The sequence below is a fragment of the Curcuma longa genome, chromosome 11, assembly GCF_044706935.1.
Source record: "Curcuma longa cultivar G26 ecotype Majalengka, Jawa Barat chromosome 11, ITB_CL_G26_1.1, whole genome shotgun sequence".
NCBI lineage: Eukaryota > Viridiplantae > Streptophyta > Magnoliopsida > Zingiberales > Zingiberaceae > Curcuma > Curcuma longa.
In genome coordinates this window covers 3,962,188-3,976,652 of record NC_133871.1, presented here as the reverse complement: position 1 = coordinate 3,976,652, position 14,465 = coordinate 3,962,188, and the positions used below count along the sequence as shown (strand labels likewise).

The following is a 14,465-nucleotide window of genomic DNA, read 5'->3' as shown; positions in this document are numbered from 1 at the left end:
ACATATCCACATCTTGATCTATGTCATTAATGACATTGGTATTATGATTATTGTTGGACTTGTTCCAGGCACATATAGTAACTATGACATCTTTAGTCCTATACCAATGAAGTTAATGGACCAGATTATTTATAGGGGTATTTTTGTACCCATAGAGTTTGATATCAACTAAAGTTATAGTCATATATCATATACATATCACATGTAGCCCGAGTGAAAAATTGTTGGATTTAATCTCTTAAGGTGGGTTTAATTGTAATTTGTATATGCGGATACGAACCGAACTCATTTAACTGATCTAACTAAGGTTTATCGGATTTTGAATTATCGGATGTAGATTAAATATGTAGAACCCGTTAATCCGTTCCATTATTATCTATGGACTGATAACGGATCGGATTTCTATATATAGGGTTTGGTCCCTGAGGGCTTAGAATTAACTGACATCTTGCCTTCGTTTCCATTGACGAAGGTTTTATGGCGCCGTCACCCTAATTCCCTTGGAAGACCACACTCTTACTTCCGCTTCATCTTCTTCCACAGGGATCGAACAATTGACGTTGTAGGACAAAGATAATGACTCTCCAATCAGGTTCCTTGTCTTTATTTACATATTTTTATATGTTAAACCATGTTTTGTTGAAACTAGATCCTTATTTTATTTGTATTTTTAATTATCCAAGTTCTTATTCGGTTTATAGAACTTATACGGTTTAGGATTTACAAGTTCTTTCACTTATTGCTAGCCAAGTAAATAAATAAATAAATCTTTTGTCTATGATGTGAATATGTTGCAAAAGTAGGCACTTGACAGCTGACATAATACCAGTTACCTCCCTTAATTTTGAATTATGTTCAACACCAGATTCAAATGCATGCTCTGGCAATGTCATTGGTTATCTTAATTTTATAAAGTCTTAATACTTTGAGTAGATTTTTTTATGTCTAGGCTTTGCTGCTGGTGGGATTTGAAGCAGACGAAAAGGAAAAGGTATTCTTCCCTGTCTCTCTTTAAAACTCAAGTATTATGCAAGAAATGGATCTAAATTTGAATTTTAGATGTACCCATTGTAAGGTCTAATTAATAATTACCTTTTTTTAAACATAAATGACTCTCGTTTACCTGCCATCTTTGTGATCTTTTACCTGGTAAACTTATCTTAATTTCTTGCTATCTTTTACTGATACAGATTCAAATGTTTCTAAAAGAGCTTGATGGGGACTTTTTAAAGGTAATTCTTTGCAACATTAACTTTTCTTTCTTCTGTGTTTGTAGGTGTTATTTATTAGAATCTCGACCTTTGCAATTTCCATTTTCAATGAGTAAGAGATGCCAATAATTAATACTTCTTCAATCTGCGTATCATGCAGATCACACAGCAGTGCTCAAGTTCAGTTATCCTTAACGAACTTAAAGTATAGTTTTTTTTTACTTATAATATGTACTTATAACATGTTTATTCTAAACATTTGTCTGTGGTGTCAACTCCTTGATATTTGATAATATTACCAGTGAGCGTGAATAGAGAATCAACAGAAGAGTAGTATCAAACCCCCCCCCCCCCCCCCCCCCCCCCCCCCCCCCCCCTTGCCAAAATTGCCCCCCAGCTTGCACAGCTTTCTCCCAAATCTGGCCGTTTCTTGTAAGTTTCCACGGATTTTTTTTTTAGTCCAATTGCAATACACACATCAAATCATTCTCTTGAGATGACATCATTTCCACAGTTACCAGTGATATAAAAAAAAAATCTAGGTTTAAAATGCAGTTGGCTGAATGTTGCTTGAAGATTTTGTCTAGTAAAGCAAATCTCTTATGTGCCTATGTTTACATGTTTATGCTACGAAGTTACGAGTGTTTGCATGCTTATGTCTTGTACACTGCATCCTTCCCCAGTTGGCAACCAGGAGTCACTTGTTGTTGCTGTATACTAAACTAAATGCACCTGCCATATAAAGGGCTATAAATTAAACTAACTGCAGCTGCCGTTATCCAGTCATTCACAGAGGATAAGATTTTGAATCGCTGTCTTATTCTGTGGCTCATTGCACTTATCCAATCATTCATGTCTTCTTGTTGGTAACAGGTTATTTATTGCACAGAGGATATGATCGAGAAGACAGTATGGGATGCAATGCACGTTGAGCAAGTCCACTTAGATGATGTGAAGGTGATCCACCATGATTCTCCATATCCAGTTCTCATTAAATGCATGTTGTGAGCAAGTAGGTGCATTTTTTGTGGAACTATTCCTGATTATGAGTATATTAATAAACAAGGGGAAATTTCTTTTTATTGTTATTATTATTCTGAGACAGTTGCTTACTACATGCACTACTTCTTGATCTATTGGACATGTCGCAAGTTTTGGAATTGAATATTAATCAAACAAACATACTCACTTCCTTGAATCCTATAAAGTTTATTATACTTGCTGAACATTATCCTTATGGATCAAGATTTTTTAGCTTACTACTTATCACAATGTCAATATTCTCTTCATTAGTATATGATCCAACATTCCCGATTACCTTTCTCTCTCAACTGCAGATTGCTAAATCTTTGCCCAGATTGTGCATTTTATCAGGATTAAGTGGAGAGGAGATGATAATGTTCATCGATTCATTTCCAGAAACTGGTACCATTCCAATGCTAAAAAACTGCTCCATATTTGTCGTCTCTTGTCGAAATTATTTCATTAGAAAGTCTGAAATGAGTTCCGAGGCTTGACAATTTATTTACCCTTATGAAAAAGATTAGAGAAGAGAAACCTTGTAGCACATTTCACTTATCCAAAACGTTTGCATTTGCTCCATGCTTCAGCATCCTCACATTTGGCTGTTCTCCAGGATTGCAACCAGCTGTTTTTGCAGCACTTGTTCCAAACAGTGCCGATAAGCTTCTCCGAGAAGTGATCGATGAAATAATCGGGGATCACGAAATGCTGGTTTGTTACTATACTTTTTATCTCTCATGTAACCATCTAAAATTCGCATAGCTGCATTCATGTTTCCTTACATTTCTGATTTCTGCAGGCTGGGAAGCAGTCCGACTGAATTTTCCCTGCAAGAGAAGTCTCAGGCTGTGTAGATGTAAGGATTCAAAACCTGATATAATAGTTCGTCAGTTCAATTCAAATTTGCATTCTAGTTGTTTTTTAAAAGATTCTCAACATAATTGTTTATTAAAAATCCAAAAACCAATGTAATTTCTATGATCATCAGTGTTTTTAGATCCCTACAAGTGAGCTAGGCTGGTTTTCTTTATAAGATGCTTTGGTTTCCTCCTTTTCTACCCAAAATGATCTGAAAAGCCAATAATGCATTTATTTCTTCAATCAATCATTGCCTTTTTATAATCATAAATAAATAGATTTCTACAAACCATCATTTTTAAATTGCATTAATATATTTTTCCTCCACCCACTTAATTTGTGTATTAATTTGTGGTCCTTGAATGGCTAAGTATAGCTTATATGATATTTAAATTCGATTAGATATTTAAAAATGTAAAATTCAGTTAGATATAAAGCTTGAGTTCGAATAAAATATTATAAATTTAAATTTATTCTCTTTGGCCTCTATTGGCAATTATGAAAAAACTTATCAGATAAGATCCACATTAATCTCTTGTCTTTGAATCGTTCATCCTAATTCAACTGCTCATGTTCTTTTCTTTTGTAAAAAGTGATTTTATACCGTCGGTTTCACGATCATCGATGAAAAAGTAAATTAAAAAATTATAGTTGATCACGACGGTGGAAGATATTATTTGACTTCGTCAAGATTTGAATTCTTATTCTCTTTTACAAATTTGTTCCATTGTAATCAACTCAGTTATATTTCAGGAGCAATGGCTCATGTTCACTTCATTAGCCGTTTGTATTCCATCTCTTATTAATATTTTTGTATATATTTTTAAAAAAGTTTTAAATACTATTTGATATTTATAATAATTATTATCTATATTTTTAAAATTTAAAAAAAAGATAAAATAAACCAGACCGGTGGGCCGTGCCAAATTGGCGTATCAAAGTGGCGCGATTTAGTTGTAAGATGAGACAGCTCTTCTATAAAAAAGTGAAATCTGTCATTTTAGTAGTTTTACACGATTAATTTTATGATTATTTTCTGAAAAATGTGGAATTTAATTTAAAAAATTTATGATCATATGTGAGATCACGGTAGAGGAAGGTATTAATGAAGATGAGCCAGCTCAGCCGCACGTCGACCGGTGTCACGATCAATACACACCACTCATCGCGACCGCACGCTGCATTGCCCCTTCCATTTTAAGAACACAACTCATCGCGTTTGTCCTCTCTCTCTCTCTCTCTCTCTCTCTCTCAACCTTTCTCTGCTCCTCCACTAGGGGCATCGCGGTGCCACCAGCGGCGGAGCACTAGACGTGCCGGCCTTTTCCGGCGATTCGGATCCACATCCCCGTTGCCGCCGGGATCGTCGCTCTCGCTCCGATCGCTTCTTGCGCTGCCGGAGATGTTGCCGTACGCGACGCTGGGGGAGGCGGAGGCGGCGCTTGGGCGGAGTCTGAGCTTCGCCGAGGCCATCTGGTTCCGCTACACCGCACGGATGCCCGACTACCTAATCTACTACCACAACATCATCTTCCTCTTCGTCATCTTCTCCCTCGCGCCTCTCCCGCTCGCCCTCATCGAGCTCGGCTTCCCTGCCTCCGTCTCCTCTTTCAAGATCCAGCCCAAGGTCAGCCACCCACCGACCTCCTTCTTCCAGTGCTATAAGGACGTCATGCGGGTGTTCGTCCTCGTCGTCGGCCCGCTGCAACTCTCCTCCTATCCCATCATCAAGGTCCCTTCTTGATTCCTTATGCTGCATTGCAGTTTGATCTATTTTCTGGGGAGAAAAACCCTCTTTATTAGTTCCATAACAAATACCTTACTTTTTTGCATTATTCATTTTGTAATATTTTCTGTTGATCTACTTTTTTTATTACATAGCCGGATAAAAGCATCATTCTTTTTCTTTTTCTTTTTCAACCCACTTTCTTGAAGATTTTTGTTCTATCTTTATTAAAAGAGCTATTTGTAGTTTGTGGGGATAAGGGCTGGACTTCCCCTTCCGTCACTGTGGGAAGTGGCTTTGCAACTCTTGGTTTACTTCTTGGTGGAGGACTATGGCAACTACTGGATTCACCGACTAATGCATGGCAAATGGGGGTACGAGAAGATACACTGTGTCCACCATGAATTCACAGCGCCTATTGGCTTCGCAGCACCCTATGCTCACTGGGCGGAGGTGCTGCTCCTTGGGATCCCCTCCTTTGCAGGGCCCGCTATGGTTCCTTGCCACATGATCACCTTCTGGCTTTGGATTGCCCTCCGCCAGCTTGAAGCGATTGAGACCCACAGCGGGTATGGTTCTCATCACACATCTTTCCTGTAATGAATTAAGATTGTCTGCATCATTTTCTACCTGGCTCTGATCCATTAGATCTGTGTAATTATGCTGTAAGATTTCACAGTAGAATGAAAGACATGTGAGAAGGTGACTTTTTTTGACTCATTTTGTTAGATCTGACTCCTTTATTTATTAATATTTCCCCATATTGATTTTTTAAGCATGTCAGAATTGTCAAGAATTTATAACTATATCTGTGTGCTACCTTCCTCATAGTTTATTGTAATGTATGTATCAATCTCTTTGTCCATTGTTCTGTATAGACAAACATGTGCCAGACTTGATTTGTTTCATACCATCATTTGACTCCAGCTTTTTCCCTCTAAATTGCATTGCCGTCCAATTTCTCCCCACTTTGGAAGTTTGCCATTGGGATTTCGTGTTGGAAAATGAATAGAATTAATTGGGATCCATAAAAAGACATTGAATCTATCAAGAGCTACAGCTTCAAGCATCACCCCTTGTCCATCTCTCAATGCAACCTATTATTTGAAATTTCAGTTTGCTAACGGTTGCGTACTGTCATTGGTTGTGGGAAGTGTTGAATGAGCGCCACAGGAGAAGTTTCAACTCATGCTTTTGTGGTCAATGTAGAAGTGACAGAATATGACCAATGTGACCTTTACAGATGTTGAGCAACTGCAGTTGTGAAAATCAAGCTAAATAACTTACTCTTTAGCTTGGAAAAACAAAACTCCTCGAAGTTAGAAATATAAGAATTATACATACACGTGTCAGTTGAACATGACATTGATGTGCATAGATTCTTAGAAATTTCTCAAATAATCTGAAGAAAAAGACAAGCAGATTATGCTGACTATCATGGATATATTTTAGGTTAACAAAACATTTGTTGATTTTTCAAAATCATTTTCATCAAGTTGAGAAATTAGTACACAGAAATCTCACCTTTCACGAAGCATCATATTCCCTAGTATACTGCAAGCAAACACTGATATTGCTGAATGCCTCTATGAACAGATATGACTTCCCTTGGACTCCAACCAAATTTATTCCCTTCTATGGAGGAGCAGAGTACCATGACTACCATCACTATGTAGGAGGGCAGAGCCAAAGCAACTTCGCTTCTGTATTTACCTACTGTGACTATATTTATGGCACAGATAAGGTCAGTGAATCACTTGGTGGTTTCTGTTCAAATGAAATAGTATCCTCAAATTGTTTAAGCTACAACTTCCTTTTTATGGTTTGCAGGGATACAGATATCACAAGACACTGCTAGCAAAGGTGCTTTGGGTTTAACCATTATCATCTTTGCATTTGATACTTTAGTATTTTGTTAACTTTCTTATATAGGATCACCTTTTTATAAAGGATAGAGAAGCCAAGACAGCGAGAGAATTTGTTTTTTATAAAAAAGAGCACCTATATTATAGCTCTATAATATATCTAAATAGAATTGAAATAAAAAGCCTAGATATAATTGATTTGATTGGTCGGTATTTCATGCAAAACTAGTTCGATTATAGTGCTGATTCCAAGTTTTTTCTGCCTGATTCTTTGTACTAACAGTTGAAGGAGCAGCCACAGTTGAAGGAGCAACCAAGGAACAGCGACAAAAATGGACAAACCAACGGCTTCAAGGACAGTGGAAAATCCGATTAGGCACAGTTCTCATGCATGATGCTGGCCTATCTGTTTCTTTTTAAGATTTCTACCCCATCAGTTCTCACTTCATTTAGCAACTAATCATAAAGTGGGATTCAATAACTCAGAGAATGGCTAGCCAATTTATAGGTAGTGTTCGTTGTGGTGACCTACTCTGTCTCTTTCGTTTGTGATGATCTTGGAACTGGATGACCTTTTTGTTGCTATATCATCTACATAATTCCATTGAGGCCATGATGTTGATAGTACATGTATGAGGCCAAAATTAAGAAATATTAATTACTCATTAACACAATATTTTACATCTTTATCATTTTAAAATTTAATTTTATAAATACGTCCTTATGAACTTCAAAATGTATGCCACTTTGAAATACAATTAGGAGAGTTTAAATATGCAATTTTAATTGCTATTTCTGAGATTTATACACGTAAAAGATATCATGTTTATGATAAATGTATATTATATCATTGTTTTCAATGTTACTAAAAACCTTTAGAGATGAAATTGCAGTTTTTTTGTGGAGTTCACAACAGTTGAGCCAAGGTTCAACAGTCAGCTTCGATGAGCAATAATGGTCCATCGACGATCATGCTAGCTCGACAGCAATTGATATCCAAAGATGGATTAATATCTTGGTCTTTTATCACTCTCAAGACGTAATTGAATGGGTTATTATGATAAATTTATCGAAATGGATAAAAATCAAATTTCGATAAAATAAGAAATATTTTCTTGATCAATTGTAATTTTTTTGATTTATTTTTTCACAGATAATTATGTAATTGATCGTGTAAAACAATTGAGATGGTAGATTCAATCTTTTACTGAAAAAGATTGGTCCATATTTGAACCAATCAACTCCTGAATTTTCTTCTCCTGATAGTTTCATCGAATAGACAGATACTCCTAATCCTTTCCTCTTTCCTCCCGTTTAATTTGGTACTTTTCCCTCAAAATAAACATTGCCTATAATGAAACTACAGTATGTAACAACATGCAACTGTCAAAGCTTCTTGCATATCAATCCAAAATAATCCGTGCGCTTCAAGATTAACAAGCAAGCAACGTCATACCAACAATATGTTTAATGCAGCCACAGAACAACACAAATGAAATCCACATCAAATATGTAAATGATAGGATACGTTGATCTGGTACGCTACAGCCAAATGATAGTTCTCCGAACACAGAAAATGAAATCAACATTGCAAAAGGCTTTCCAAGCCATACAGTCTGCAAACTAAAGTTTCTTCGAACAACTAGTCTCGAGCAAGTTGACTAAGATACTGACATTTCGATATCGAAAAGGTCATCTTAATAGGCATAAAAGCGGACCGGTATATCAATCAGTACCTCCGAAAACCACGGTCCATGAACCTTCCTGATGGGCACTCGTAGGCCATGTGCCCCCTCCCACCGCAGTTGTGGCAGATCATCAGAGGACCCATGCAGTCCCGACTCATGTGGCCAACCTGGTTGCAGGTCCGACAGATGACATCTCGAAATCCACCACGGAAACCCCCACCCAAGCCACCACCGCTGAAGCTGCCACCCAAGCCACCGCCACTGAAGCTGCCACCGAAGCCTCCAAGTGTTCCGGACTTTGGGCATTGCCTGGCCACATGCCCTGCGACATTGCAGAGATTGCAGACTGGTTCGTTCGGGCAATCGCGGGCAAGGTGCCCTGTCTTCCTGCAATTGTTGCACGCTTTCTCGTTCGTGCAGTCTGCTGCGAGGTGTCCCTGTTTGTAGCAATTATTACAGAGCCTCAGGTCACCAGGAGGCAGCTGTGGCATGGAGCAATCCCTCGCGAGGTGACCAGACTTGCCGCACGTGTGGCAGATGCCCTCATTGGGGCAATTGCTTGCCAAATGCCCAGGTTCTTTGCAATTCCAACACAATGCCTTTGTTGTGCATTCTGATGCAATATGCCTGTCGAGAGACAAATTCATGTTATTTTTATGTTTTCGAGAATACCAACAAAAATGTACAAATTGTGCTATTAACTTGAACGCCGGATTGTTTAGAAGCAACACTTAAGACAATAGAGAAAAGAATGCTAAAATGGAAATACAGAGTTACTAGAAATGATAAAATAAATAATACTAATATCAGAGAGATTAAGCATAGAATGATAAAATGTGGTCAAGAAATAGGTGAGACAATTTGATTATTTTAAGGCCACCAATGTCTAATGAGTGTGTTGAACTATTAGAAAGCAGCAGGTAAAACACAGATGAATGCTAAAATGAAAAATACAGACCAACTTTATTTGGTAAAAAAATATTAATCTCTTCAGCAAAAGGTGGAATCCACCACTCCAATGGCCCCACACAGTCAGCCCAAAAAATATATATATTAATCTCAAACAATGATTAGATGTAGCTGAAATGGTTAAGATGATATGGCCAGTGTTTAAAGGTGACCAATAGATTCAGTACTTTTAGAAACATTGTAACTAATAGATTGTATACTTAGAAAAGTTGAATTCAAAGCAAAGGCAACCAAGAAAATAGTCGATGCAATAAAAAAAAATTGACTTTAATATTAACATAGCTTTCCAAACAACTCGATGAAGGATAAGATTCATAGCCGACTCCAAAATAGTTGGGGCAATCATGGCTAGGGGCGTAAACAAGCCAAGCCACTTGTGAGCTATTCGGGTCTCTATTCGAAAAAAAGTTTGTTCGACTTCATTCGATTAAGTTAACAAGCCGAACTCAAGCTCGAAAATCGAGCCAAGCTCGAGTTTAATAGTATTTAGTTCATGAGCTCGCAAACTTATTCGTTTAGAGGCTCATATATATATGTTAACGAGCCGAGCTCGAACTAAGCTCCTTTTAACTTTTAAACGAACTATTTTCGAACTGAACTCGAGTTTAAGAATTAAAGATTGAATCAAACTCGAGCCAAGCTCGAGAAAGCAAAGCTCGAGCTTGAGCCTCTTACTGTTCGGTTCGGCTTGGTTCGATTACACCCCTAATCATGGCACGATGATAATTTGATGATGACTCAAACAAATAGATATAGTATCAGGAAATTATATCCTCCCAACATAACTTAGCATGACGCCCCCCTAGAATAGTTAGTTCATGCATAAGGTGACTAAACAAAAACTCTGCCAATTCATTACTGTGTTCTTTATATCATAGAAGCAACCAACTAGTGAAGTAGGCAACTCTAGAATGAGATGGTGATTAGACAAGATCAAGTTAGAAAAGTTGCAGGGATGATGAACTTTTGAGTATTACCCTGGGAGGCCACAGTTATTACAGACAGCTGCATTTGGACATTCTCTAGCATAGTGGCCTGGCCGCTTGCAGTTCTTGCATAAATCATGCCTGTAATTAAGAAAAGAAAAAGGGAATTAGAAAATATCATATACATTTTGAGCAATAATTACAAAAAAAAAAAAGAGATCTGAGAATACCATTTTCAACAACATTCATTGCAGATATGTTAGATAATGGAGCAGTATTTCCCAATCACTATGTAGATATTTCAAAATCAACTACACTTTGATGATACAAGACATTTTATTAGAGACAAAAAGCAATCAACTAATTGTCATTTTAACATGCAAAACTTGAATACAGAATACTAAGGCAAGCACCTGCAACAGGTAACAAAACATCCTTATGCATTGGACTACCAAGGAAGAAGCACTGGTATCTCTTCATACTCACAAAAGAAACCAGCACCAGCCCAAAATGATCCACAATGAAAATCATTGTAATGGTAAATTCAAGCAATAATGAGTAAATATGTAAAAATTTCATCCCCTCTTACTAAATTGGATGAGAAAGCCTGGCGTTGCCAATTTGTAGCTATCAATTAATCAAGCTAAATCATTGGTCATAGGAGGCCAGAAAATTCACAAATTGAAATTATCATCTTATTATAATGGTTTCTGTTAGCAAGGGATTCATTGACTTATGCCTTTTTTCCTTACCATTTTAATGTTTTTATCATTTAAATTTTAAGAGGATCCTACAGAAATAGCAAGGATGTTTGATGTCTTTGATTCAACTATCACCACCAGTAAGACTTGTTCCTACTCAGTGATTCAGAGCCTACAAAATAACAATAAACAACTGCACAACAATCTTCACATAATATATTGCATGCTCATTTATACTAATTCATGAGGTAAATAAAACTGATTCATAATATGTAAGTATTTACAAAATTATATGAGCTATTAACAGAAATATTAGTAGTTCTTGCTATCAGGTCAGGCTGTTCTGAATGGAATTTTTCTTTACAATAAGTGGCCAGGGCCAATTTCCTGGCAATACATTTGATTTCACCAGTTTTATTAGTAACATGAATCATTTGAAGTTTAAATTCTGTGCACTTGCAAGCTTCTCTTACACATACTTATGATATAATATATAGCAAACGACAGCTACAGATTAACCAGTTTTTGTTATCATTTACAAGTAAATCTTTTATTCGAAACAACTTATTGACAAATGCACCAGTATTAATCCACTAGTTTTCAGAAGATGCATATAAGCACAATGTAGGCATCTATCTACAAAGAAAACTAATGCCAGCATATCTAGAACAGAATTCAAAGATTTTGAAACGTGAAAAAACAAGGTAGTGAATTAAAGGGTCTCTGCATGTTTAACTACTCTAATAGCTTAAGCAGAGAATTACATGCCTATGGTATTCGGACTCAGGTATGAGTATCTAGCAGAGGGGTCTATCCAAAGGTCCAACACGGCTATTTCTAATAATTTTGTCGCATAATCAATGGATGTCAAGTGTCAACTTGGAGTATTGGTGTCCGAGTGTTGATCTCAGACTAAACACATGAATGGAGAGGGTAGATATACAGAAGCAGAAGCTGCATGACACTATTATAAGATAGATTAGTGACACAAAGAAATTCAATTGTGCATTTTGTCAGAAAAGTATGCCCTTGACCTACTAAATTTGAATACAATGACATGAATACAGTATAGCATGCATTGCTCCAGAATAAAAAAAACGGAGGTCCTCTTGGAAACTATACTAGTTTCAAAGTATAATAATGGCCAACTTGTATATCACTTTAGAACTATAACTATCACCAAAAACATATGACAAGACAGTTCAGATGTAAAACTGAATAATGTATATGAAAAAGTACAGAAAACACAACATAAAATAACAAAAGAAACTTTAACCATGCATCTCTCAATAAAAATGAAAGGTTTCCAGCAATAAGAACCTTGAGGAACGAGGGAAATCCCTTTTATATGGAGCATCACGATAAGAGGTACGTTCTGTGCGGATTCTGCGATCTCTAGGTGGGCTACGGCTGCCTTCGCTCATCTTCAGACCTTCAAATTCAATAGCTCTTGTTGGTACACAAAATCACCACCACCACTACCACCTTAACCACCACCCACACCACCACCGAAACAATCTTCCCTGTCCACAACAAAACCAAGCATCCAAAGCCATCTCCGTGAGTCCAAAAAGAACCACCAAACTTGCGGAACGACAAAAGAAACCATTTTTGAACACCAACAGAAATCTTCCCAAACACGTAGAACACATTCTCCGGAGCAACAACCACAACATTCCCAATGATCCCACCAACTTTAAACATCATTTCAAGTTTTCAACTTTTTTTTTCCAGTTTCATAACTCTATAACAATGTCATCTAATGAAGACTAGCTACCATTCTGATCATCCCCCAGTTCAACCATATATTTTATATCCTACATTAAAAAATAGAAGAAAAAAAACTGAGTATGAACAAGGAAATTCTAATACAAAATCCCAAAAAAAAAACACACACAACAACAAGTTTGATCAAGGGAGAGGAGAAAACTAGAAAATATTTTTCAAAAATATATGTAAAATATTATATTAGAAATTTTATCTTTCAATTAAATCACACAATCTCTCGAGCTTTTTTGGGCAGGCTATTTCGTCTAAAAAAAATAAATCAATCCTAGGAAAATAAATAATAAGCATACCTACAGCAGCAGCAGCGCATCCCTGAAGTTTTAAAATTAAATTTACACAAGAAACACATAAACAACTAGAGAAAACGTAGATCTTCAATATGCCTTCAATTTAACATGACTACAAAAGCGGAGTTCAGTAAATTTTGAAGATGTATACTCGATGGGATGGGGATGGGGATGGGGATGGGGATCGAGATGGACTAGCTAGGAAATCACCCAGAAATCGCCTCATTGCTCCTGAAGGATCCCATTGAAGGGAAAAGAAACGCTTAAACAGCATCATAGAACCAAGATTCGCCTACCGCTAACCAAAAAACTGAATGAAATCAAGCCTAAAATGCATTTCTCCCACTATGGTTAATAGAGGGGGGAAACAAAAACGTGCACAGCTTCCCAGAAACGAGCACCAATACGTCAACCGCAAGCCACAAAAATGAGCGAATCACCCCCAAAACACAGTTCCTCCCACTTCCCCTGCGTCGAAAATGATCAAATTGGGAAGCAACCAACCTCTTATCGCCTTGAACTTCACGATCTAGGGTTTCTCCACCTCCGACTCCGCAACCTCGCACGTCCCCTCTCTCAACCTTATCTTGCAAGGGAAGAAAGCAAAAGAGAGGAAACGGTGATGCGTTGCGTTGCTTCGCTTCATTTCATTGTTAGTGGATCTGTAATTCTTAACGGGCCAACGTGGGCCAAATTGATATCTAACTGCCAATTGTGGATTAGAATGGCAGAGTTCGGCCCAATTAAGACGGATCTAGACCATAAACAACCAGACAAAGCGAAAAAGTTTTATTTTATTTAAAACTGTTTAATAAGATAATTCTAAGTCAAATTGAATCTAAAATTAACCAAACTACTGAAATAATAGCTAAATTCAACATAATTTTTTGAGCTTGAGCTTGGTTTGAGCTTCACTGAATTATAGGAATGATTATAACTAGATTGTTCCATTCCCTGTTTGCTAAGTATAATTGTTCATCATTTGTCGAATATAAAATAGAGATAACCATGATGGACTAAAGTAATTCAACATGAAGAGACAAAGAAAGCCCTGGATGGAACAACAAAACCCATTTTGTTTATCATTTCATTTCATTCTCTTTCAATCACATTTCCATTCCATTTCATCGGCATCAAACATAACCTAATTAGCACTAGATGTACCCGAAGTTAAATTTACGACCATTACACTTGATCTGTGTGATTTTGTCTTGCGGGTGGTGTGAATTTGGATAAGAGTTGATCATATATACAGATTAAGCAATGGACAAACTTTTTAACTCAGAACCATTGAGCAAACCACAAAATTTAAGAGTTCATTGATATTGCGAACCCAACCAGTTCAATAGCATCCGTAAAACAGAGTTCAAATACATGCATTTGGATGGTCTTTGAGTAAAAGCTCTACTGCTGTGTTAAAAGA

General features: G+C 37.0%; 3 protein-coding genes across 5 annotated transcripts in view; 2 read left to right on the top strand and 1 right to left on the bottom strand.

Moving 5' to 3' along the window:
• The window catches only part of LOC141839583 (uncharacterized), a 10,733-nt gene extending 7,506 nt beyond the window's left edge, over positions 1-3,227 (top strand). Inside the window, exons 3-8 of one of the 2 annotated variants that reach the window (XM_074727364.1) lie at positions 950-991; positions 1,191-1,232; positions 2,085-2,168; positions 2,549-2,636; positions 2,848-2,945; positions 3,034-3,227. In XM_074727364.1, coding sequence (XP_074583465.1) covers positions 950-991; positions 1,191-1,232; positions 2,085-2,168; positions 2,549-2,636; positions 2,848-2,945; positions 3,034-3,054 — 375 coding nt within the window. In that variant the 3' untranslated portion in view covers positions 3,055-3,227. Of the gene's footprint in view, positions 1-949; positions 992-1,190; positions 1,233-2,084; positions 2,169-2,548; positions 2,637-2,821; positions 2,946-3,033 lie in introns of both variants that reach the window. The other variant, XM_074727365.1, reaches the window with a different exon arrangement.
• Positions 3,228-4,350: 1,123 nt separating this feature from the next.
• Positions 4,351-7,291, top strand: LOC141839084 (very-long-chain aldehyde decarbonylase GL1-10-like). The gene is made up of 5 exons (XM_074726743.1): positions 4,351-4,824; positions 5,065-5,387; positions 6,415-6,562; positions 6,649-6,681; positions 6,967-7,291. The coding sequence occupies exons 1-5, from the start codon at positions 4,495-4,497 to the stop codon at positions 7,057-7,059; spliced, it is 927 nt and encodes a 308-aa protein (XP_074582844.1). The 5' UTR covers positions 4,351-4,494; the 3' UTR covers positions 7,060-7,291.
• An 877-nt stretch (positions 7,292-8,168) lies between these two features.
• Positions 8,169-13,649, bottom strand: LOC141839582 (uncharacterized). Of its 2 annotated transcripts, none has more exons than XM_074727362.1 (4): positions 13,547-13,649; positions 12,288-12,490; positions 10,318-10,407; positions 8,169-8,998 (listed from the first exon to the last, which is right to left on the bottom strand). In XM_074727362.1, exons 2-4 carry the CDS (start codon positions 12,389-12,391, stop codon positions 8,413-8,415), a joined length of 780 nt encoding a protein of 259 aa, XP_074583463.1. In that variant the 5' UTR covers positions 12,392-12,490; positions 13,547-13,649; the 3' UTR covers positions 8,169-8,412. The 2 variants fall into 2 exon arrangements, with proteins under 2 accessions (XP_074583463.1, XP_074583464.1); XM_074727363.1 differs by having other exon boundaries at positions 12,288-12,399.
• Between the last annotated feature and the right edge of the window lie 816 nt (positions 13,650-14,465).

What these genes read in the sequence shown, in the direction of transcription:
- LOC141839084 (XM_074726743.1), top strand. Translation starts at nt 4,495, where the DNA reads ATGTTGCCGTACGCGACGCTGGGGGAGGCGGAGGCGGCGCTTGGGCGG. An exon ending in CCTCCTATCCCATCATCAAG is followed by an intron (nt 4,825 to 5,064) that starts GTCCCTTCTTGA and finishes AGCTATTTGTAG; the next exon opens with TTTGTGGGGATAAGGGCTGG. An exon ending in GCGATTGAGACCCACAGCGG is followed by an intron (nt 5,388 to 6,414) that starts GTATGGTTCTCA and finishes CTCTATGAACAG; the next exon opens with ATATGACTTCCCTTGGACTC.
- LOC141839582 (XM_074727362.1), bottom strand. Translation starts at nt 12,391, where the DNA reads ATGAGCGAAGGCAGCCGTAGCCCACCTAGAGATCGCAGAATCCGCACA. An exon ending in GATTTCCCTCGTTCCTCAAG is followed by an intron (nt 10,408 to 12,287) that starts GTTCTTATTGCT and finishes TCTTAATTACAG; the next exon opens with GCATGATTTATGCAAGAACT. An exon ending in AATAACTGTGGCCTCCCAGG is followed by an intron (nt 8,999 to 10,317) that starts GTAATACTCAAA and finishes GTCTCTCGACAG; the next exon opens with GCATATTGCATCAGAATGCA.